General features: G+C 32.5%; 5 protein-coding genes across 8 annotated transcripts; 2 read left to right on the top strand and 3 right to left on the bottom strand.

Moving 5' to 3' along the window:
- Positions 1-646: 646 nt before the first annotated feature.
- Positions 647-2,326, bottom strand: LOC106664416. The gene has a single exon (XM_014390119.1). The coding sequence runs from the start codon at positions 2,324-2,326 to the stop codon at positions 647-649; it is 1,680 nt and encodes a 559-aa protein (XP_014245605.1).
- A 4,143-nt stretch (positions 2,327-6,469) lies between these two features.
- On the top strand, positions 6,470-8,691 carry LOC106664651 (60S acidic ribosomal protein P1). The gene is made up of 4 exons (XM_014390572.2): positions 6,470-6,670; positions 8,190-8,346; positions 8,414-8,521; positions 8,594-8,691. Exons 1-4 carry the CDS (start codon positions 6,602-6,604, stop codon positions 8,605-8,607), a joined length of 348 nt encoding a protein of 115 aa, XP_014246058.1. The 5' UTR covers positions 6,470-6,601; the 3' UTR covers positions 8,608-8,691.
- A 1,344-nt stretch (positions 8,692-10,035) lies between these two features.
- On the bottom strand, positions 10,036-12,345 carry LOC106664674 (28S ribosomal protein S14, mitochondrial). 2 transcript variants are annotated; one of them, XM_014390607.2, is made up of 3 exons: positions 12,193-12,345; positions 10,320-10,475; positions 10,036-10,249 (listed from the first exon to the last, which is right to left on the bottom strand). In XM_014390607.2, the coding sequence occupies exons 1-3, from the start codon at positions 12,241-12,243 to the stop codon at positions 10,067-10,069; spliced, it is 390 nt and encodes a 129-aa protein (XP_014246093.1). In that variant the 5' UTR covers positions 12,244-12,345; the 3' UTR covers positions 10,036-10,066. The 2 variants fall into 2 exon arrangements, with proteins under 2 accessions (XP_014246093.1, XP_024081845.1); XM_024226077.1 differs by having other exon boundaries at positions 10,320-10,531; positions 12,193-12,324.
- A 4,507-nt stretch (positions 12,346-16,852) lies between these two features.
- LOC106664506 (elongation factor 1-alpha) lies at positions 16,853-21,095 on the top strand. Of its 2 annotated transcripts, none has more exons than XM_014390273.2 (8): positions 16,853-16,943; positions 18,198-18,382; positions 18,446-18,625; positions 19,131-19,298; positions 19,355-19,891; positions 19,959-20,079; positions 20,328-20,494; positions 20,571-21,095. In XM_014390273.2, the coding sequence occupies exons 2-8, from the start codon at positions 18,239-18,241 to the stop codon at positions 20,640-20,642; spliced, it is 1,389 nt and encodes a 462-aa protein (XP_014245759.1). In that variant the 5' UTR covers positions 16,853-16,943; positions 18,198-18,238; the 3' UTR covers positions 20,643-21,095. The 2 variants fall into 2 exon arrangements, with proteins under 2 accessions (XP_014245759.1, XP_014245760.1); XM_014390274.1 differs by lacking the exon at positions 16,853-16,943 and adding an exon at positions 16,965-17,024.
- A 948-nt stretch (positions 21,096-22,043) lies between these two features.
- LOC106664592 (protein archease) lies at positions 22,044-24,639 on the bottom strand. Of its 2 annotated transcripts, XM_014390463.2 has the most exons (4): positions 24,249-24,639; positions 24,154-24,178; positions 22,315-22,519; positions 22,044-22,257 (listed from the first exon to the last, which is right to left on the bottom strand). In XM_014390463.2, the coding sequence occupies exons 1-4, from the start codon at positions 24,292-24,294 to the stop codon at positions 22,078-22,080; spliced, it is 456 nt and encodes a 151-aa protein (XP_014245949.1). In that variant the 5' UTR covers positions 24,295-24,639; the 3' UTR covers positions 22,044-22,077. The 2 variants fall into 2 exon arrangements, with proteins under 2 accessions (XP_014245949.1, XP_014245951.1); XM_014390465.2 differs by lacking the exon at positions 24,154-24,178.
- Between the last annotated feature and the right edge of the window lie 69 nt (positions 24,640-24,708).

Raw genomic sequence — 24,708 nt, 5'->3', positions numbered from 1 at the left:
TATTTATCTACATTTAAAAGAATTTTACTTTAAATTAAATAATCCAAAAATAGAATGAATTGAACTGTATACAACAGCATCTTTACCGAGGAGTAACGAAAATTGTTGGAACTATGGAAAAAAAAAACTGCAGTTCAAGGTGTCTTCATTTATTTCTATAACTTGATGATTTTCAGCATTATTAGTTTATTGTTTGATATACATTATTTGACGGAAAATATTTTGCTCAACAACTATCATTTTGGTCTGCATTCTTGCTGTTTTGGTATGTCATTTCAGACATTTCACCATTACTGGGATGGACTTGTGCTCTATCCTATATTTTTTCTAGTATATATTCTTTTCTTCTAGTATATCCTATATTATTTTACGATTATACGATCCTCTTGCCCCTCCATGCTTATATCCCTGACAGGTAGGCCAGAATGATCGGAATCGGCCAACTTACAGACTTATCAAATGACAGAGCTCAACCCAGTTTAGCGATAAATCGGTGTGCAGCGACTTTTAGTTGTAATCATGAAAGAGCACAGAAAATGTTAATTTACTTATGAACTGCTTTTATCAAAAATTTGCTATTATTCTAAATGACATTGAGGTTTAAATCAAATGTTTATTTCAACTTTATTTTATCAGATTACACAAGCTAATTTTGATTTTTATGTTTCAATTTTGACTGGTTTTTGATTCCTTTAGTAAGAAATTCAGCTATGAAGGTGGTTATGGCAAAGAGAATGCCTGTGGCGAAAATAATAAAAGCACATTTTGCGTGAAGTAACGAAAATTTTTGGGATGTCATTTCTTTCCCTTTTGACAGTTCATACTCCCTCATGCTTGATTTGTCCCAATGGTTGACAATTCCACTTTCTAAAAGAGAGGTCATTACATACCTAAAAGGTTCGTTGTAAAGTGAATCTTTTTTCATTATTATCGCTGAATTGTGCGAAGTTATAGTGCAACCTGGAATTATGTGTAGACCCTTGGAGACGTTCCTGTGCAACAAGACGTGTTCTTCGGCCAGTTCCAATTTTTCCTTGGTGTGGAAGACGGCGAAATTTCTTTCCTTGATCAATCTGTACACAACGTCGTTGAAATCACCTGGAAGGAGCATTTCAAAACGTTTCAACACTTCCTTGATGGCATCGCTCGTCTCACTGGAAGCACTTAAGACATGGTACATCTTCGGGTCACCGGTGAGCGTGAGGTTGGTTTTTAAAAGTTCCGCCACCGAATCGATGTTGGTACTGTCCGGAGGTACTGTCACAAAGCTGCCCATCGACGCCTGATACGCGGACGTCATTACAAAACAGAAAAACAGCCAGTTGATGTAGAACATTCTCAGCGCGTTCGACGTCGGCTTTGGATCGACCGATACGTTCAAATAAATTGCAAATAAATGCAAAGAGCTGAATTTTGAAGTGAAACGATCCTCTTGTGATTTGTAAAGATAAAACACGATATGAAAAAATGCCCATACGATGATATGGTTAACGATCAGTGCATACCATGTATAGTAGTCGAATTCGAAAGCGTACATCGTCCATATGCTCGGCATGGCACCTGCTTTGACCGGCACGGCCCACGTAAAACAGTCGACGTTTAGCTGCACTGGAGACAAAATGTTTGGATCGTAGTCCAAAAGCTGAGAAAATATCCCGACTCCTATGTCCGATTGGCCTTTTAAAACGCTCTGTATGACCGCTGTTGAAAGGTTAAAGTAAGCGGCTGCATATGCATTCGCTTCCCTGTCCATTTCCACAATAAGAGTTGAAAAATTCATAAATTTCTTTATCGTCTGAAAGAGCTTAATGGGGACTCCTTTAATCGACTGCTGGTTCAATTCGCTGAGCGACCTATCTTGAAGAGACACCTTTATAGAACAGCCTTGCAAATTGTACAGTTTTCGCTTTCTTGAAAATATGTTTTTCTCTCTTGCAAATCCTTTTATCCATTTATTCCAAGTATTGATTCTTATCGGAAAAGTGTCAGAACACCCGTTTGAATTAAATGGGAAAAATGTCAGTACGTACAGTCCTGTTTCAGATACATAAAGAGCAGCCACATCGAGTAATCTAAAACTCCACGTCAGCTCGAACTTATTGACAACATCGTGAAATTTTTTCGTGATTATTAAATATTGTAAAGAATTGTACTGAGCTGTTTTAAAGAATCTCGAATAGACATTAAGGTCCGAGTTTGGAATCAGTATAAAAAGCCCTTTTAAACTTTCACGGCTTTCGACGGCGGAGTGTATGAGCATCTTCGGCCAGTCAAGTTGCAATATCGTATCGGCGTAATCCGAATTTTTCACTTCGTCTCCAAACATAACAATCTGCTTGTAGAAAACGTGTTTTTCTATAATTTCATTGAGACATTGAAAAAGGGATGAATTGTTGATAGATACGCTATTGAAAACTGGCAGTTTAAAATTAAAAGAAAAGCCTAAACCAAAAAACAATATTGTAGTGCATAGGACAATAGTGGCCATCCTACCAGCTTTCTAACAAATCGGGGAAAAGGAGTAGCACTTTCTATATCGATTTCCATATTTATTTTGGTTTGCTTTTAACAAATTAAACCGAACAATAGAGCTTTTTAGTACAAATCGATCCCAAATAGCCCAACAACTTTAGAATTGAATAGGTTGAAAAGTACACAAATTATACCTCCTTTCAAATCTAATTTTGACACTATAATCATATTTAGTATTTTTCTTTCTTTCATAGGACTTTCCTGTATTATTAATCAAGGGATGATTTGTAATGTAATAAACAATAAATATTTAATACTGTGAGATTATGAGGACTGCTGATTGCTGAACCTGTCTCCTCGCTGTTTTGGTCGGTCAGAAACGTTTTCGTACTACTTATGGCATTGTGTGATTTTTTGTTTATGGTTCTGTTTTATTTCTTCATCTAAATAATGTGTTTTTATTGTCTTTCCAGTGTTATCGTTGGTCCTTTAACATCTTGATACATTTATATGCTATGTTTCAAGAGTAATTTTATCGTCAATAATGTGAATAATGGCCGAAATTTTGTCCAAGGAGAAGAAATATTTTATGAGCTTGTGACCTTTATGGAAAAATTTGTTTCGTATGTTTTTTCTTTTTGTACTTTCCCACTATATTTCTTCACCAAACAAAGGGAGGATACGGACACTTTAAAGATGTTATTATGTAAAAATATAGTAATGTAGCCCAAAAGCATTTTTGTTGGAAAATCAAACTAAAAACAAACCGGATTCGTCCTTTTTTTTGTGGATGGGTTGTATCAAAAGGAGAGGCTTAATATTCAAATGCTGCTGTTACCATATAAATATACTTAGTTATTAATTTTCATAAGACATAGACAGCAAGCGGAACATGCAAAAAAAGCCTATTGGTTCATATCAAACCTTAATCAAACATTCTACTTTTTTTACATTATAATTGAGTTGTTTTTTTGTTTTTTTATTCGGGACTTGGGAGCAAAACTTCTAATTCATTTAGCCGAAGTTTATGTAAATTTATTCCCTTTATCAAGGAAAATGCAGCCAGTGGCTATTGAAGTTTTTTTTTAATTCTTTAAACATACAGACTCCTGAGGAGTGAGTTACCACCTTAAAACGAAAGAATAAGTTGGTGAGATCACCGATTTTAATAAAACTTTTTTGGTCATACTAGGTTCAAAAATATTACAGCGGTCCGAGCGTTCTGGCTAATCGGCCCTAGGAACCGAAAAATATATTTATGTGATTGTTAAGGTAATTTCAGAAGCACAAAATACTGCTTAGAGAATGTCGTCTCCACCAGCTATCTGCTGTGTATTGCCTAATTCTATTTATAAAATTTTTTTAAAGTTGATGATGGTTTTTGGTTTGCGAGTGGATGAATTATAAGTAACTATAAGTTTTTTAAATAAGTTGTTTTGCTGTTATTGTATGTGTTTGTTATTAGTTATTATTTTATTACATATGAGTAATTTTTATGTAGAAAAATAAAATAATATGTAGGAGCTTACTACGTACACTAAATGTTACAAAAACAAAATTACGTTTCCGTTGAAGTAGGCCTAAGACCATTTTTTGTTGAAAAAATTAATTTCGTTTTAATCACCCTTTAACACCCTTAAATACCAATTTTCATACTAATGGAAAAATAGATCATTTTACTGGATTAGCCGGAGGCAATTTTTTAAAATACGTCTATGTTTTTGTTTACTATAAATATTAGTATTTATGGGTTTGAAGGTTGATTAAAACGCATCGAAATTGTTTTTCAGAAACACTTTTTTGCCTACTTTATTAAAAGCATCTTGGTTTTGTAACTTTCTGTATGTCTGGTCTTATTTTCTTATCCTAGGGAAAAGCAAAATTCGGTATATACCGGGACATTTTCTATTGTTTACTCACATTTCTTTCTATGTTATAATATCGACCAAGTTGAACTTGAATTAAATAAATCAGAGTCGGAGATATAAAATAAAACGTTTGGAGAGTTTTTGTTAATTTCATTCTTATTTTTAGTATATAATATATGTAACCACCAAGGGTTGTAAATGTAGGCTCAGAGAAGACAATTTCTGCTAAATTTTGGAAAATCCATAGGAGTTAGGAATTTTTAAGGAACAAATATGGCTCATCCAGCTCAAATATGTCTATATTTTGTTTGCCATAAATATTCGCATTTAAGGACTAAAACGAATTAGGATTGTATTTTCAAAAACGTTTTTTGGATTTTAATGGAATCGTCTTCTAGTTCTTGTTACTCGTACATGAACAATAAAGGTACAAAACCACATCTCCAAAAAATGACGTCTTTTTTTCTAGAACACTAGTATCCCCAAAACTGACTAGTGATATTATTTTTAGCCTGACCATCCTTCATATGATTTTTATGTCTGTGTACGGTTTGGGTCTTTTCGCATGTTGTTGCGGATTTCTTTTTTGTGTACTTCGTCCTAAAGCTTTTTTTTTTTGTTTGCGAAAGACGTTTATACTATTGTTCTGTGATTATACTATGTTGTTGGTGTCTACTTTGGGGAGTGTATTTATCAGCATTTCCATATAGATGTGTAATTATTTGTTTTCCTGTTATTCCAGCGAAGAAAGCATGCCTCGATTTGGAATTTTACAATAATTTAATGGCTAAGGTTTTCAAAAAATATATTTTTATTTAGCTTAACTTGTTAACAGCTTTCAAAATGATCATTGTAGCTGCACTTTCTTAACATATAGTAAAGTACAATAAAATTTAATAAAGTACAAAATATACTCTTGACATTTAAGAAACATTATTCTTTATGTATCACTTACTTCTTTAAAAATTATATATAAAAGAGTCAGCAAATTAAATCACATATTTATATGTATTTTAATTATTGTATTTCATTTAAATTGTTTAATTGAACCAAGTTATTGCGCTTTGGTTTTAATGTTTCTTTTGTACAAATTAAGTACTGACTATAAAAAACTTTTTCACACCATTTACAAGAACTTGATACATTATGCATTCGCATTTGATAAACATTCATACCTTTTTCACATGTTTAATATTTAAAGTAATTTAAAAAACAGTCTATTTTCCGTATCCAAGAGCGAACCCCGGTTTGCTGTCGATGTCTTCGGGAAGCTGGGAGTCTTTGAATTTTGGCCTTGCCTGTTGTTTTAAAGTTTCGATAGGAGTAGCCATTACCTAAAAAAATATGTATGTACATAAAATCGTATTTTCTGTTATAATTAAGAAGAAATACCTGTTTGATCCAGTCAGGATAATTAGATGAGTATTTTGTATCCCAGCTGTAAACGCCTGCGAGCTCGTATTGACCATCTGGTGGTTCGCAGACAAGGGGGCTTCCGATGTCAACTTTGCACAATTCGAAAAGGCTCGTAGGAACGTTTTTTACGTATTTTTCATGCGACGCAAAAAAACCAAAAAAAAATCGAAAAAATGTTTGTTGTCTTTTTCGATGTACAAAGCTCGTAGGCACGTTTTTTACTTATTTATCAAGAAAAACGCAAAAAACCCCAAAAAATCGAAAAAAATTTATTGTCTTTTTCATGTAAAAGGCTCGAAGGCACGCTTTTAATAATAAAAGTAGCAAGGGCGTCGGTGGCCAGTTTTTTAAATTTGTTTTTATTTTTCTTATTTTTTTTTTAACGACATCCCGAGGGTTGATATGATATCTGCTGTTGTGAACCCACTTGAAAAGAAGGAAAAAATCTTTCTTGGGACAATTTATATAGTTTTTGTTAAAAAACCAATCCAGAGTAAACCGAAATTCCCGCCAACGCTCACAAGAAGCATGCAAATATTTTAGTGCCGTTTGAATGATTAGAAATAATTAAAACTATTTAGTTTTATATTATGTCAGTGAACAATCTTAAATTAGTACTTAGTTGGGAAAAAAATTTTTTACTAATTTGGGAAAAACCTATAATAAAATTTATATAAAGTAGGCTGTGAGGCAGAGCTGACTAAATTGTGTCGACGTAACATTCTCTTTCGAGACCGCAGTTGCGCTTCTAACCAGAGCAAACGTTTGTGCTTGTTCTCGTCTGAGCTAAGGCCAAATTTAAGGCGACTTGCACTTAAAAACCACTTACAAATCCACCGATAAACATGTCGAAGGCAGAACTCGCTTGCGTTTATTCCGCTTTGATCCTCATCGACGACGATGTCGCCGTTACTGTGAGTATTTTGTCGTCACGTGGCCAATGCCATGCGGTCTTTCTTTTTCTCGTGTTCGCTGCAACATTACTTTTACCCGTTTCTTAACTAATTGCCTTTAAAATTAAATTTGGAATGAACCCAAAAAGTTGTTTGTACCTTTGTTATTTAATTAAAGACAGCGGTATGACTGGTATTCACATCCTCACTGATGTGTTAAATGTGGTTTTTCCCGTGTTATCGTAATGTTATTTAAAATTATCAATCCATGAAATTGTAAGGAAGAAATTAGTATAGGGGTCTTTGGTATGTGGACCTCGCATTGTTGTTTTAGTCTTCACTTGTGTACTAAATATTTATGCTTTTTACTTACATATTATGCATTTAATATAATATTGTAGTCAGTTTAAATCATAAGTCCCTTCAAGGAATATCATGTTAAATAAAAAGTAAATAATTCGTCATACAGGAGGGCTTGCTGTCCAAATACCTGCTGGGTGCCGCGGACGAGGGCTACTTTGCAATACTTTTTTCAATCAATTTTTAATTTAAAAAAAAAGCCATTTGTGCTGTGATTTGAACTCAGGACTACTGTCGTGGCAAATACGAGTCACATGCCATAACCATTTGGGCGCAGGGTTCTCTTGTCAAATTAAAAGTATAATGCGATTATGTACATTCTGAAATATTTGTGTTAATTCTTGTAAACCTCGTGTCATGGCATGTAGAACCCTTTTTAACGAACTAAAAGGGGAGCTTTTTTGAGTAACACAGTTTTTCAGATAATCCAAGGAGGATATTGACATACGGTAAAAAGTACATTTACATAATTTCCAATTTAAGGTGTGTACACACTAAGGAAATCTCAGCCAACGAAGTGGTTGGCTTTGGTCAAGGTTCGGACTTCTTGCGGTAACATCAAAACTATTTGCTGCTGATTGGGGTTCCATGATTCAAGGATGGTCAATGTGTTTATGACAAATGTTCAGCCTGATATATTCTTTTCTTTTGTTGGCTGAGGTTTGCTTAGTGAGTATGTGCCTTAAAACGTGAATTGTAAATACAAATGTAAAGTACAGTATACTGTAGCTTACATTAAAATTACACACTTGAAAAAAAATCTAATTTTTTGTTTTTTCTTCACAACATTTAAGTGATGTTATATGCATTTGACATATCAGTACCAGGCCATGAATATAATGACAGTCAGTACTGTCTTTATATTCAGATTTTTCCTCTCTCTTTTTGGTCTTTAAATAAATCAATTGTTTTTTATTGAATTTGTTTAGTTGAATCCAGGTTTCCATTAAAGAGTATTATTATAATAGAAAAATTTCCCTTCAAATATCAATGACCCGCATACATACTCTGCTAAACTGAAAAGTATCAATAATAGGAATTTTTTGTGTGGTATGGGAAGGGGGACGTATTCAAAGTACCTCCTTATTTATTTTATTTTATTATTATATATTTATTTTATTTTTATTTTTTTTGTAAAAAATATTTCTTATTCCATTAAAGTTGACTATTTGTTATTTAGGGTGAAAAGATCCAAACTATTCTTAAAGCTGCTAGTGTTGACGTTGAGCCCTACTGGCCTGGACTTTTTGCCAAGTCATTGGAAGGAGTCAATGTCAAGGATTTGATCACGAACATCAGCAGTGGTGTTGGTGCTGCACCTGCAGCCGGTGCTCCAGGTACATTAAGTGATAGACTATGAATTATCTAATTGTATAATTTTTATATGTATATGTTTTTGATTAGCACCAGCAGCAGCTGAAGCTGCTGCGGCTCCTGCGGGAGGTGACAAGAAGAAAGAAGAGAAGAAAAAAGAGGAAAGTGACAATGAGTCTGAAGACGACATGGGATTCGGTTAGCCATTTTTACTATAAATGTAGTATTTATTTTTTATAACTATTTTAATGTTTTTTCTTTGTTTTCTAGGACTTTTTGATTAAACATTTCTGGGTGATGTACTGTGTATGAAAGGAGTGTACATTCATGAATGTCTTTATTTTACAATAAATTTTATTAAAAAGGAATGTGTATTTTTTAAACGAAAATCCCTATCTGTATAAGTACACCCTACAAGGGTTTACTTACAATAACTATTATCTTTATTCATAATTATATATTACCTTCAAAAATGCAATTCAATAAAACTGGAAAAGGGGAGTTTTGTATGTTACGTTCAAGAAACGAGTTCGAGTGTGTTTTCTGTGTAGATTTGTCTTGTTGAGAGAGTTAGTGAGACATTGTTTTTTGTTTATTTATGTTTGATTTTGAAGGAGTGGAAGGTAAGGATAGAAATACATTTTTCTAAAAGGAAAGCTGGTTCTTTGAGGTGAAATGGTCTGACAATGGAAGAAAAAGTAATAGTTTGTTATTCGGTCCTGGTTAGCCTTTCAGGATTATTGGGGTAAAAAGAAAGATATTGTTGAGAATTTAGACTATGTATAATTATTTGATGTGTGGAGTTGTTTTATATATAGATTAGGTTTTATGGTCCAATTAACCAAATAAATTCTTTTCAATTAATTAATCTTTAAGTAAGGTATTGGTTCAGATAAAAAAGTCTATGCTAACGAGCAGGATTCGAACCCACGTTCTTCAGCTAAATACACAGCTGCTCTACCATTACATCATCATTCCATTTGAAACTGAGAATCAAATAGATTACGCGACATCTGAAAAATGGCAAAAAAGGAGGTAAAATTCAAAAGGTGAGGTTGAGATAGGAAGTTGGTGTCCGTCGTCCGAGTGGATCGAAGTCACGATAGCTCAAGTGGTAGAGCAGCGGTGTATTTAGCCGAAGGTCGTGGGTTCGAAACCCGCTCGTGACACTGACTTTTCTATCGACCAATACCTTATTTAAAGATTAATTGTTTTGTACATATGTTGTATTACATTTTGTGTTATAAAGGTTTTTCTAAACCTGTCACATCAGACCCCGTCTCATGATCTCTAAATAATCATTATCATTAAAATAATGGTCACCGAACATTACACAGTTTTATACCTATAAATCTGATGTTTTCACTTCCGGTACATACCTACATATGAATCAACACTAGTTGATCACATAATTCGGAACATATTTTAATTATAACTGCTATGTTACATATCAGTTATAGCTTATATTTTGTTACGCAAATATTTACATTTAAATGAAATTATGAATAAAGAAGTGAATAGTTGAAACTATTTAAACTGGATTGAAAAGGAATTGAAAGATAGAAAACATTCCAACAAATAAAACAACTTTTAAAGGATTTATATATATATATATATATATTTTTTTTTTTTTTTTTTTTTTTTTTTTTTTACAGAGTAAAAACGAACAATATTTTTCAATTAAAAATTAAATCTAAAAAGTAAATACAATCTAAGCATAGTTAAACTTTATTTACAAAACAATTACCACATTGCTCTTTGTACCCCAGCCAAAAGATTATGATCTGCTAAATCTCTGAAAACAATGCGGCTCACATGCCATTTTAGTACATTTCCATTTCCCCTTGAAGTAATAGCACACCGAGCACGAATCCTTCTTCCAACTGCATCCCTTGGAAACTCACTTATTTCTTTGTCAGCTATTTCCTTGAAAAAAAAAAAATAACAATAATTATAAAGAAAACTTAAAGATTTGGTATTAAAAGACTTGACTCACTCGAATTTCTCTTGGCAAAACATTGTTCTTGCGGAGGGCATTCACTCTGAGTTTATTTACTGCGAACTCAGCAAGAGTTTTCCTTTTCCTCACATCTTTTGCCATTCTCCAATCAGCCCATTTGTACCGCAACTGCGTTTGAAGAGGTGAGTTTGGCTGGGGGAAAAAGTGTATATTGTAAAGCTCGAACACTAAAGATCGTTGCTTTCAAACTAGAATGAAGTCAATAATAATCTTAGCATTTTTTAAAAACTGAAAATGCAACGAATTAATTAAATTGTTTAAACTTGTGTTATTGCTACTAATTTTTGGCTTTTAATATCTTATTGATCAGACATTGATATGGCATGTACAGAAATGCTGTATTTCTACATTTTCTGATTTTTTTTTTTTTTTTTTTGTTTTGGCATTCAATCCTATTTTGTACCATCGTCACTTATTTGTGATGGAAAAATCCTCCATTAACCTGTGGATTTCAATGCTCACTTGAAAAAAATGCCTAGAATAACATGGCAAAAAGAGTATGACATCCAACCTATAGGATGCTACAGCCTACAATACAAGGGGCAGCCCTGATACACTAAGATATACAGGGCAAGACAATTTTTCACCACCATGTTTAGGCTTTGGCTCAGTCACAACCAGCTAGCTAAAAATTATTATTACAAACTATGCTAGTTGTGTTTGATGCAGCGATATCCTGACCCAGACCACAACATCCTGGCCTGCCCTAGAAACGTAGTTAGATTTTAAATATTGCTTTCAGTCATAAATAACTACAGAATAACATTCCACACAAATATTCAAAGTATACTGTGGGACACAAAAAATATTACAGATTTGGACTCTCTTACATTGTTTATTTGGAAAAACGACATATTGATTTTCCCTCCCTAGTTTTTTATGTGATATTTATTAATGAGAAGGAACTATCTCAGGCCTGGAGGGGTTGGTCTGGGTGATTTCAGGTGCTTGGGTTGGGTGCTGTGGGTGGTTTGTGCTTTTGTGTCCTGGATCCCATGTGGTTGTGTACTATTCCATAGCACTATAAACGGTTTTTATTCACATCACTGGAAATGGGATCTTTTACTACTATCCTTTTAAGAATTTCAACTCTAGCACCCTTACGTGCTCTCCCCTGAGGGCCTGTATAGCCCCCTGGCCAACTAGTTTAAAGCCTTATATACAAATGGCTGAAGCGTTAGCCATAAGGAACAAAATAATCTTGTTCAAATTTTCTGCAGTTTGTATGCCACAAGTTTGAATGAAATTAATTATCCAAGAGGACATTAGGTGAGTATGATAACTGAGGTAATATATTCTCCTTTTAATTTCAAAAAATCTATTTTATTTTCTACATAAACACACCTTTAGAACTTCTAAATTATTTTTTCATCATTGCCAAAATGAATGCATATCATCACCGTCTTTTAAGTCTATGACCTTTTTACTAGCTAGTCACTGGTAATCAATTTTACATGAATCCCCAGAAAACAAAAGTTGATATTCTAATTTTAAAATATTATAAGGATCGTGAGGTGGCATGCAGCAAAGGGAATAAATCAATAAATCCGTTAAGTATGTTGATAACAATCTATGTGGTTTGGAAGTTGAGAAATGAGGATGTGGCTGTGAGGTTTGATGGAAGCCTCTGAAGTTGGTGAGATTCCGACAAGTTTTTGACAGACTAAACCAGCAGGTGTAGATAGTAAGAACAGAATGTTAAAATGATCAAACAACTGGATGTGAATTTTTTTTTAAAGAAAACCGCGTGGTTGAAATAATTATAATTAGTAAACATTTGTGAAGCTGGGTAGGTACCAATATGCAAGAGTATAACTTAGTAAACAAATTAAATTATTGGTTTTCTTACCAATAATAACTTTGGGTTCCAAATGTGCTTAGAAATATTCCCGAAAACCATTTTCTTCAAAGTATCACCTTATTAATAGTTTTTCAAGACAAAAACGACACAAAAGTAGATATAAAGATAAACCTTTTAGAAACCTCAGGCACTGTCACTCAGGTACTTGGTAGTATCAGAATCAGATTATCAGACCGGAAACTGTCCTTTTTAATAATAATAATAATAAACATTTATAATTGCACATTTATTCCCTTTTTATTAGCTGTTTCAATTAATTAACATTATAGCATTGATGATGTACATGGGTATGTAGGGAATGCTCGTTATGTAGTTAATTTGTTAACCATTCATTTATTTGCATTTTCTAAAATTCTGGTTTATTTTAGGAGGATTTCAACTTTTATAGGCATTTCAACCCCTCACTCATTCAGAGGGTCAAAGAAGATGTATATGCATTTTAGCACTTTAATAACACCACTTTTTCCTTATTTTGCAGTACTAGCCAGAGCTCAGTATCTTCAAAATATTCGGTTGTATGTTTTTAGGGGAATAGGAGCATGAAAAAAAAAGTGCGGAGTCTATGAGTCGAGAAATTATCAAACTGACGACTTGGCTACTGCGGACCCCCACATTCAAACCTCTACCATATTTACAGCAGACATCATAAACTGTATAAATAACACCAAATTGTTCACAAAAACATTCTGCATTGCTGAAAGAAGTATTATGAATAATAATCCCAAAACCAGATATTTTAATAAATGTTATTTATTATTTATATTTTTAAAAAAAACAGTCAAAACTCAAAAGTACAAAACCAGATATTTTAAGAAGTTCTCCAAATTATCTCATTTGCATGGAATTCCGTGAGTACCCTATTTTGCAATTTATTTAAAGCTAATGAGGACACTATCAACAAGTTAAAATTTTAATTTAATTTTAACTGTAACCTAAAAAAAAATATTTGCAAAGCTATTTAGGGTCTAATGATTTGTGAAACAGTCAAGGCAATGATTATCTGGAGACCCATACATTTTTATATGAGAAGAAGTCAAGGCAATATTAATTTCATTATCTTAAAGAATGACACTACAGAAAATTATAAAACCTTTCTTCGTAAAGAAAGCCTTGACTGGATTAATAAATCTGATTACAATTAGTTTTTTTTTTCTTAAATTCATAATAACAATTGTAAAATTCAAATTTATATGTTTGGGCAAGCTACATTGTAAAAAATTATGCCAGATAAGATTATATTGTATCCAACACTTTAGATTTTATTAGTTTAACATAAAAATCTAATTTGAAAATGATAAACCCTGCCCTTTCCATGATAGCACATTAATTCATTTCTGAATTTAGCAATATGATTTAACTTTTTGTATTAAAAATTAAGAGTTATAAGTTACTTAATAGTCAAATTGGCATTATTAAGTTTGTAAGTAAAAAAGTATAATATAATATGTGAGTAAAATTCTTTTGTCAATTTGCACAAATTCTAATGATTTATATGTACGCTCACACATTTTCTTTATACGTTGTTAACAAAAAAATCTCTCATGAAAAATTATTAATATAAAAAATAAAATTAAATTGAAATTAAACACAATTTTAATTTTAGTTGTAATTTCAATTAATTCAGATGTTCACATTGTGGTGGATGATGGTAGAGTTTATCATTGTTTTAATTACAAATTTATTTTAAGCCCTCATTTATATTAGAAATAACTTTAGTTTTATAAATGTTGTAAAATAATAATAATAGTTTTTCAACTAGGAATAATCTCAGTAAGATTTCATTGACTACGTTATTGCCACTGCGCAAGGTTATTCTTTAAATTTTTTTTAGTTTTCTTTTTTGGTTGTTGACTTTTTATATTTCTTGGATTTCTTTTCAGGAAGTAGACAACCATAAAAAAAATGAGTTTGCTTTTTTTTTAATATTAATTATTTATAATCAAATGATGAAATCACAGTACAATAGAAAAGCAGAAAGAGAAAAAGGTAAAAGGAAAAGAGAAGAAAAGTTAATGATTTGTGTTGTTTTTAAAAACTCAGATTCCATGGATCTGAAACAAGCTAACGCGGAAGCAGAACATACTTCCCTGGGAAGCAAATTCCATAATCTTGACCCTGCAATTCTGAAGGTTAAGGCTAAAGTTTTAGAGGAGAGTTGATGTTTTCGAACTCGAAGGCTTGGGGTATGATTAGTGCGTTTGGATATAGTATGTGGAGAAAAAGTTGATAGTTATTGAGGACATTAATAAGATATAATATGCAATAAGAATTTTAAATATGTATATTATATGTTGATAATATTATGTTGATCAACTGGCTTTTTGTTAAGCCACAGACAAGTAATTGTAAACCTCTGAACTTCTGTAGCTGAATTATATAATTAAAGTTTTTTTTTTTTTCAATTTAAAAATTTGAACATTCTTTTGTTACATTAAAATTTAGATAATAATTTGTGATCAGCTGTACAAAAAACAAAGTATTTCTTTTACTGTGATTGCTTTAATAGGCCATGATTATTATGAATTAATATTTAAATACACATGTTATTAATTATTCATATTAAGAATAATAGAATCTAATACTTCAATTATGGCAGTATTTTTTTAGTTTAATCATCTCTAGCACTGGAGGTTTTTACTGTGAAAAATTTGTAAAAGGGATTCAAAATCTTGAGTGATCATACATTTTAAGACATGACATATCTAATTCCGCAAATCGTCTTATTTGAGCAATTATTTTATGCAATTTGGTTTTTTTCAATCATTCCAGTCTGCCTATTTTCCAGTTGTACCTCTTCTGTGAAATTTTGTCAAAATAAAACACAATGTGACAGAGACCTAATATTGAAGATGGTGAAATGTCGAAATGGGTATGACACACAAAGACAGTAAAGATAGGAAGACCAAAATGATCAGAAAAGACCAAATTTCAGGTTCATCACTCTGCAGTTCAGGAAGAGAAAAGTCACAAATAATTATCATCCTGAGTATAAAATATTATTTACAACATAAAATTACTAATTATAAATTTTTCAAATATAATTTATTTTGTGCTTTTACCATGCAGTAAAGTCAGGCCCAAATATTTTTACCATTTGGGTCATTTAATTTTTAATACAAATAATCATATATAATTTGATACTGAAGGACATAGTACTGTGTCTGTCAAAGTTGTGTATTTATTTATTTCTATTCTAAATTTGGTAATGCAGAAAATAACTCAACGACTATCACATGATGCAGAATGGACGGATAAAAGACCTTGTCCTCTTTCCAAAGTAAAACTCAAAAATCTATTAAATAAAAACCATTATTTTGAGTATTGTAAGTATACGTTTATATCTGTTAAAAGTTTAAATCATTAGAAATAGTTTCAAAGTCCTGACGATGGAACTATGTTCCTAAAAAGCTCGTTGCAAGAATTGAATGTTTTTCCTTGAACTTTTTTATATGTCTGATACCAATCAATTCAAAATAAACTTTTTATGTTGTGAGAGGAAACATAAATTCACATGTAGCAAATGGTTTGAATTAGTGAAATGTTTAAGCTTGTCTGATAGACAAAAACATGTGATGATAAACAGATCAAAATGGTTGGAAACGACCTGTCATTTGAAACTTATTGAAACATTTATTTGAACTTATGTGTTACATTGATTTATAATTTTGGTAAAGTGTGGTTGATATGAAAAGTTGGTGTCACGAGCGAGACTTGAATCCACACCTCTGGCATTTTCATCCCAGCCGCACTTTACATAAAAATTATAAATAAATTTACATAATCACTTTGGTTAACTAGGACTAACTAAAAACATAGATTAAATATATATTACACTTAAACGCTATGTTTTGTCACTTGTATCATAGTTATTTATTTAATGCGCCTAGCCTTCATGATTACTAGTGTTGTACATACTTTCTAAACGTGTCAAAAGATTATTAACATAAAACCAAATAATTATGAAGAGAATAAAAGAAGAAAATGGAAATTATAATTCATTGATAAAAAGAACAACATTTTCAAAATTTATCAACCCAAAAATAAATGAAAATAAAAACAAAACATTATAAACAAAACAGCAACGATATTATCGTATTTGAATATTTATAGACAGTTAAGAAGGTAACGAAGAAAAAATAAACATTCCGGGAGTCAATAATTGACTGTTGTAATATTAGTAGGTTACATTGCATTCGTGTTCTTCATCCGTATGTAAATTTTGAATATACTGTGATATAAAAAAAAAACTTTCTGCGTTAAAACCATTATTAAAAAAAAGTTCTTAAATGGAGTAGTAAATGGAAATTTTAATTGATTTGATTAAGATTTTGACAAAAGTATCTTGTTACTAATTTTTCGATTGTTATTATTCAAGAGTTCAACTCAATGAAATTTATTAATACTTATATAATAAAAAATAAAGTTTTTTTTAAATGTGGAAATGTAGTGTTATAAATTATTTTGACTTGTTTTGTTATCCGTTGTATATTGAAGGTCCTCAGTGAAGGCTCAATTTTTGATTCAAGGAATAAAAATAAAATATTCCAATTACAGTATTATTTAATAACAATTAAAAAGAAGTAATTTAGGTCGAAAGATTTTGATAAAATTGCCACTTTTTTCTTTGATTACAGATAAATCCGTGGAGTAGTGACGTAGCAGGGACTACTTTATTGCTCAAAGGGTTCATGCGCCTCGCGACTGATTCTGTCTTCCTCTTTCTGCCGTAGCACTTGGAGGTGAGTGTTCTCTTCAGTACTTCTGTTATATCCGCTTGTATCCTGTTCAATATTTGCCATCTCTCGATAAGTTTAACACAAGTCAGTTCTAGTTTCCGCCTTCTTTTACTTTCTCGTATCGTTTTATTTAGAATTTAACATATTTCAGACATTTTCTACTAACATGTTTCGGACTTGTACACCGGTATGGGTCGACGTTCGGGTCTCCTTCAATCGTCCCGTACTTTGTTTTAAACCGACTCTGTATATTTTAACGGTGCAACCCACTGTAAAGATAGTTGAAATGTTTAATTCATTTTCAGTCGAGTAATTCTGTCGGTTCGAGAACGTGGTCTCCACGTTTTCTCAACGCCATTTTGTCCATTTGCACAGTTATTGATCTCCACGGGTACAGTCGTGACGGGAGTTTTTACAATTTTTGAGCATTAAAATTTTCAAGAAATTGGAAAATTTCGTATTAGGCTAGTGGATCGGTAAAGTAGAATTAGAGGTTAGAGCCTGACGGATCGATAACGCGTTTAGCCTTATGCTATACCGGCTAGCTATCTTACACGTCACCCATCATGTCATCGTTATTTAAAAGAATTTTTTTTTTAGTTTTATACGTATATTACTACTATGTGTCATGTACTGTTGATGTAATGTACTCAAATTTTTATAAACCATTAAATTTTATATATTATTAAATTAAAACATATTTTTCTTTAACTTTTTATCTGTCTTGTAAATAATGCGATATTTCTAAAACAATAATTTTTTAGCTTGTTCCAGGCCTTAAAGAAGTTTTACAAAAGATGGAAAACTTTTTTAATGTCAGAAAACGGGTTGTATGCTGCGGCCATTTTGACTTTCTCTTTATCCGCCCCACCACCTCAGTTGAGAGTTGTAGGTTGAGTGGTTGTAGGTGGTGGTGGCCATTTCCGATAAATACTCTTGAAATTATTTTCCGAAGAAAATTGGGAGGATTTTGTCATTTTTTAACTTTTAACTTGAATCTCGATCCATAAGATGTATTCCACAATTTTTTTTTTCCGTAATCTGTGATAGTTCGATCGGTTTTTATATCTTAAATTTTTGGTGTATTGTAACTTGATGAACGTGGAGTTGTCGGGATGGAAAGGGAAATTTCTATGTAATTTTGGCAGCACTGCATTTCAGTTTTCCGTCGTCACGTGCTCGCCGGCCATTTAACCTCCCTTGTCCGAGTTTCAACCTTTTTTTTTTTTTTCCATCATCGTTCATTTGTTTTTTCAGATCATCTGATTTTGATTTCAAAGCGCATTTAATCGTCGACAATGGGAAAAGAAAAGATCCATCTTAACATCGTCGTGATCGGACACGTCGACTCCGGAAAGTCGACCACAACTGGTCATTTGATTTACAAATGTGGTGGTATCGACAAACGTACCATCGAGAAATTCGAGAAGGAAGCTCAGGAGGTAAGACTACAGGGATAAAATAATTATAAGTAAAAAGTTTGTAACACTTTTGTTCATTTTCAGATGGGCAAAGGTTCCTTCAAATATGCCTGGGTTCTTGACAAGCTCAAGGCCGAGCGTGAACGTGGTATTACCATCGATATCGCCCTTTGGAAGTTCGAAACTTCCAAATACTATGTGACCATCATTGATGCCCCTGGCCACAGGGATTTCATCAAGAACATGATCACTGGTACCTCGCAGGTGAGTCAGTCTAGTTTAGTTTATGAATCAATTATTGCATAATTAGTCGCAACTTTACATCAGTTTTTGAGTTTTACTTTTAACATTCACGTTTCTTTTGAGGAACTGGACAAGTCTAGTTTTGTTTGTATAGTTCCTGAAAAGAAACCTCCCACAAAAAAAAGTATTTAAACTACTTATTAAAAAAAAAAAAAACTTGCATATCAATATCATTTTAAATACTAAGATGTTAAATTTTCATGATAAATTAGTGTGGCTTGGTTTAAATATTTTTTTCAATTCAAATCACAGTCCCTGCTGGCCTTGATTAATGTAATTAAGTAGCCAGATTTAAAGTACTGTGTATATTATAATGGTTTATTCGCTATGTTCGTAAGGTTTCGGTACCTTGGGAATACTGCATATAACCCTACAGTATTTTTTTTTTTTCTTTAATTCGTTTATTTTATCAGAGATTTTTTTACTTTTCCTCTTGGGTTGTAATGAATGTAATTTTATTTTTCAGGCTGATTGTGCCGTACTTATAGTTGCAGCAGGCACAGGTGAATTTGAAGCGGGTATTTCTAAGAACGGACAAACTAGAGAACACGCTCTATTAGCTTTTACACTTGGTGTAAAACAACTTATAGTTGGTGTAAACAAAATGGACTCTACTGAACCGCCCTACAGTGAGGTTAGTTTTGTCTTGAATTCTAATGTTGAAGCAATACTAATGAAATAATTTTACAGTCTCGTTTTGAAGAAATCAAAAAGGAAGTGTCATCTTACATCAAGAAAATTGGTTACAACCCTGCTGCTGTAGCTTTTGTACCAATTTCTGGCTGGCATGGTGATAACATGTTGGAAGCTTCTGACAAGATGGGCTGGTTCAAGGGTTGGGCTATCGAGCGTAAAGAAGGCAAGGCTGATGGCAAATGCCTTATTGAAGCTCTCGATGCCATTATCCCTCCTAGCAGGCCCACTGACAAGCCTCTTAGGCTTCCGCTCCAGGACGTATACAAAATTGGTGGTATTGGAACAGTCCCTGTTGGCAGAGTGGAAACCGGTGTTTTGAAACCTGGTATGGTTGTCACTTTTGCACCAGTGAATCTAACCACTGAAGTTAAGTCTGTGGAGATGCACCACGAGGCTCTTCAAGAAGCCCTCCCTGGTGATAATGTAGGCTTCAACGTTAAAAACGTCTCAATTAAGGAATTGCGTAGAGGTTATGTTGCTGGAGATTCCAAGAGCAACCCGCCTAAAGCTGCTGCTGACTTCACTGCACAGGTATTTTAATTTTTTTTTTTTTTTTTAATGGAAAAATTTACTAATACAATTCATTTTTTTATTTCAGGTTATTGTTCTTAACCATCCAGGTCAAATATCTAATGGTTATACTCCAGTTTTGGATTGCCACACAGCTCACATTGCTTGCAAATTCGCAGAAATCAAGGAAAAATGTGACCGTCGTACTGGTAAATATTATTAAAATAAATTTATCTTTTTGCTTGATATTCTAACATCCCATACCCCACATCCAGCTCCACATTGATTTTAACATTGCAATTGTGGCGTTTTTATGTGGAATATTACAAATTGGAAAACACAATTATTAGCTTTTGTTCATTAATTGCTTATAATAGGCAGTTTTCCTACAGCTTTTTAAACATAATTTAATGAATTATTAGCAATATTCTATTTTTAATTATATTTTGCCTTTTAGGAAAAACAACTGAGCAGGCCCCTAAGTCTATTAAATCTGGTGATGCTGCTATCATCAATTTAGTTCCAACTAAGCCAATGTGTGTAGAATCTTTCCAGGAGTTCCCTCCGTTAGGACGTTTTGCTGTTCGTGACATGAGGCAAACTGTTGCAGTAGGTGTAATTAAGGTATGTCCATGTTTATATTTCATTATTTTTTAAATTATTAAGCCAAATATTTTAATTTGTATTTTTTAATTTTCAGAGTGTCACCAATAAAGATGTAACTAGTGGCAAAGTGACAAAGGCCGCAGAAAAGGCTCAAAAGAAGAAATAACTAGGTGTCATGGAATCTCTTATTAACAAAACAAATCTCTGTCGCTTTTCTGTACTTTGCCCCCTTCTTTTGTCAAAGTGGCTTCTGCAGCCGTGTTTCCATCGAAAAGAGTTTAGGAGGAAAAGCGGCTACATATTTTCACTTTAATTCCCTAAAACATTATTATATATATATTATATATACACATATATAAATATATAGGAACAACTTGTACACGTTTTTAATTAAACAAAGAGACTGTTAATAATTTGGTTTTATAATTAAAATGAAACAAATAATAATAAAAAATTAATCTGAGTGATTGTAAAAGAACAGTTTGACTAACATTATATCATCCTTGTTTTTATTTCTGTGAAATATTTGTATGGAGATTTTTTATTTACGGCTCTCGACCTTAGCGAAGCAAAAAATTTTCTGTATAGATTGGTGACAAATACATGCTTCATGACACGAGTTGATACTTGCTTTCTCACCTCAACCACTCCTTTCTTTCAAGAATTCAATTTTTTGGTAATTGCTGTGGCTATGGAATCTTTAATAAAGGTCTGTCTGATTTCTTGCCTGGCTGTCTTCAAATTTGTACTTTATGTCGGTGCAGTTACTTCATTGTTTGAATAGCTCAGAGATGGAAATAGTTTTATTGTCCTCATCTTGACTAAATTTGACATAAAATAGTTAAATTTGTTTATTCGTTCATTCGCCGTAAATACTGGGTTTGTAATCTTATTTTTAATTAGTTGGTATAAGAGTGCTCTTACATGGACATGGTGCTTACCTGAAGTTAAGTAAAAACTATAGTAATGGTCGTATGGTCAAGCTTTTGATTGTAACATTGAAAGCTAAAGAATTTTTAATTATCTGATATTTGAAAACATGCATTAGTTCAGATTACAGAGTATTTTTCAAATAAAGATAGGTTAAAATAAGTAAGTAAAAACAACCGCTATTTTTTTTAACGAGGGTTTGCCCATCTATATGCTTAACACTAATAAGACAGCTGCTGGATTTGAACCTTATGCTGTGCCTGTTGCAGCCACCGACAGTTTTATTGTATTGAATCTGTCTGGCTGATTGAAAATTATTTTTCTTAAAATTAAAATGTAAACTTGCCAAATATTAAAGTTTGGCCCTATTGGAGACGAAATTTTCCTCAAAAGGTTTAGTTATCTCAGCTGATTAAACATACAAAAACTCACAAAAGAAATCGGATGTATGTGGCTGCAATGGTTAAGGCGTTGACCAGGCAACTCATCAGTGTAAAGTTCCTGGGTTTGAATCTGACAAACGAGCTTTTTAAAAAAAAGATTGGTTCCCTGAGGTATCGTAAAACGTCGCAGTTAAAATACCTTAGTTTAAAAAAAAGTCATCTAAAGTAAAGGATTAAAGAAAATATTAGTCATGTGGAAACATTAAAAATAAATTTATTTTTTAAAACTTAAATATCTATTATAACAAATAATTCAACTTTATCCTCATTTTCATGAATTTGCATGTTAGAATAGGTAATTGCTTTAACATCAGCACCCTGAGGATGTTTTCCAATTGTGAAAGTTTCACCAAACCCCACTGCTTTGATTTTAAATTCTTCTCTGTTGAATTCTGTAATCATCACCACCTAAAATGAACAAAAAATTAATTTATTATTAACATTATCATATATTCTGGCCCGTACCCGAGGTATGAAAAAAGGTTCGGCAGAAAACATGAATAAAAACTCGTCAAGGAAATGGAAAAGTAATGATGACAAATCTTCTCCCTCTGCTTCTATTGTTTGCGTCTCTGCAAATTCTACATACTCAAGGTCTGTTATATATCCAAACATAGCAACAGCACATTGTTCAAAGGCTTCTTTCAAATCTTTTCCCCACGCATGCAACCTAAAGAAAATGTAAAGGAGAAAATATAAAATACATATTTACCATTAACATTTGAAAGCCTATAATTCTCTCTTATTATTACACATACTTTCTAACCACTGCATATTTAAATGATCACATTCCGAGAGAAATGCGAGGACTGAACCCTGTACTTCATAACTTGAAAATTAGGACAGCAACAAAACCAATGCACCTTGTCATTTTTATAGACAAATCCTGATTAAAATACCTACTGTTACTTGAACATTACATCAATTTGCTATCATCAGACTTTTGAATAAGCATGCCAGGAAGCATTAGGTTCATTAACATTGCATATGTTACATATCCCACTACTTAGTTTATAAAATAAAAGGATCTAAATGATATTTATGCAAGGTTGAACTGATAAAATATGTATTTGCAAATGCACTGATTATTACTTTTTTACATAGGTTTTTTCGGTAGATTAGATTTTTGGCTATTTTTTTTAAATATGGAAAGGTGTGTGCAACAATTTGGCAGCCCAAATTGTTGAGCTTTGCTGATTATGACATTAACTTACTATTATTATAAAATCTGTTTATTTTATTAGTGTTTTGAGACAAATAAAAACTGTTTAATCCCTCATCAGAAATACCCAGTCCTAAGTATAAAGTAATGCCATATTATGTATGATAGGACTTAAAATAAAAAAATGTAAATTTAATGATTGCAACTCCCTCCCCCGTCTCATTAAGGCTAAAGGCACCCCAGGCAGTCACCTCAGAAGACTGTCCTGAGTCAAGACTAAAGTACTTATCCCAGGAAGTGAACAGCCGATTCCAGGAGTTGATCCAGAACAGAAACAGCCACCTCCTGCCTGGGACTCAACAAGGGGACTCAGCCAGCCAGAGCGAGGACCAGCTGTTGCGACTTATCAGAGAATCTGGAAAGGCGCTGGGAGTGTCATTTGGAGTAAGTCCCTTTGTTCTCATGACTCATCTTTACTCATACCAGATTTAGAGTTGTGGCTGACTTTTTAGATTGGTCAAGATTTTGTTGTCGTTTGTGTACATTTAAAAGAAGAATTGTGTTAAAATAAATGCTGAAGAGACGAATACACCCTCTGGTTTATTAAATTTTAGAACCTCACCTTCCCCTACACAAGAATAAGTTGTGAAGCGCTCACACCAACTACTCTCTTATTGCTTAGAGAAAAGTAAGTCAATAGAGAGAGTATTCGGCTGTCGACGCTTACAGAATAAAATTAAATGATTGAGTTTATATTTTTTCACAGGACTGTATGTACTAATATGCGTAGGCTACAAATAAAAACATAAAAAAGATATGTAACACGTTTCTTGATCGCAACACAGTAGAATCAACTGATATCTGATAAAAACTGATTATGGGATGTAAAAAGGCAAAATAAAGCCTGATTTATTTAATGACAGAGTGGAACTGCATTCCTCCACAAGAAGGAATGTTTTGGGTCTTATAACACAACTATTGCAACAGGAGCAAAAAAAATGCATAGATGACTCATCGGTGTAATTTATGTACAAAACAGGGTATATGACACATAGAACCCACTAGATTTTTATTTATTATACACTTTATACGATTCACGGAATTTATTTTATAGCATGAATGAGATTAAAATAAATACGCACTGGACGTCAGCCGTGTGATCTAAGTCTGAAAATGAAACAAAGTACGTTGAGCCTTGTATATACGAATAAAGAATATTGATGATTGATATACTTACATTCGTATTTGACCGGTGGGAAAACAAATCCATCAGGGAGAGACATTGTTCAAATAAAAAATAACATAACATTTAGCAAATCCACTTCGTTGATACGAAGCACTGTCAGTTTATAAAACTATAAAAAATGTGGCGACTGGCGAGCAAAACAGTAAAGAAACAGAATGTGAACAGTAAACGCAAACAGCAGAGTAGCATCAATTGTCTTATGGTTTATTGTTATTTATATTTTCTACTATTGTTAAAACACTAAAAACTGTTGATTTGTTTTAAAGTATATGTAGATGTACTAAATTTCTTCCTAAAAGGAGTAATAAAAATAAAATCCCATAGGTTTTTGCTTGGAAATCAACAGTTTTGATTAATCGGAACAATTAACTACTAATTAAAATAAAATTTATTTGAATTATTCTCTTTTACAGTTGTTTATGACTGATTGACGGACTTGTAAAAACAGGAA

The sequence above is a fragment of the Cimex lectularius genome, unplaced genomic scaffold (assembly GCF_000648675.2).
Source record: "Cimex lectularius strain Harlan isolate CLEC.00 unplaced genomic scaffold, Clec_2.1 scaffold112, whole genome shotgun sequence".
NCBI lineage: Eukaryota > Metazoa > Arthropoda > Insecta > Hemiptera > Cimicidae > Cimex > Cimex lectularius.
This window is presented reverse-complemented; position numbering and strand designations above follow the sequence as displayed.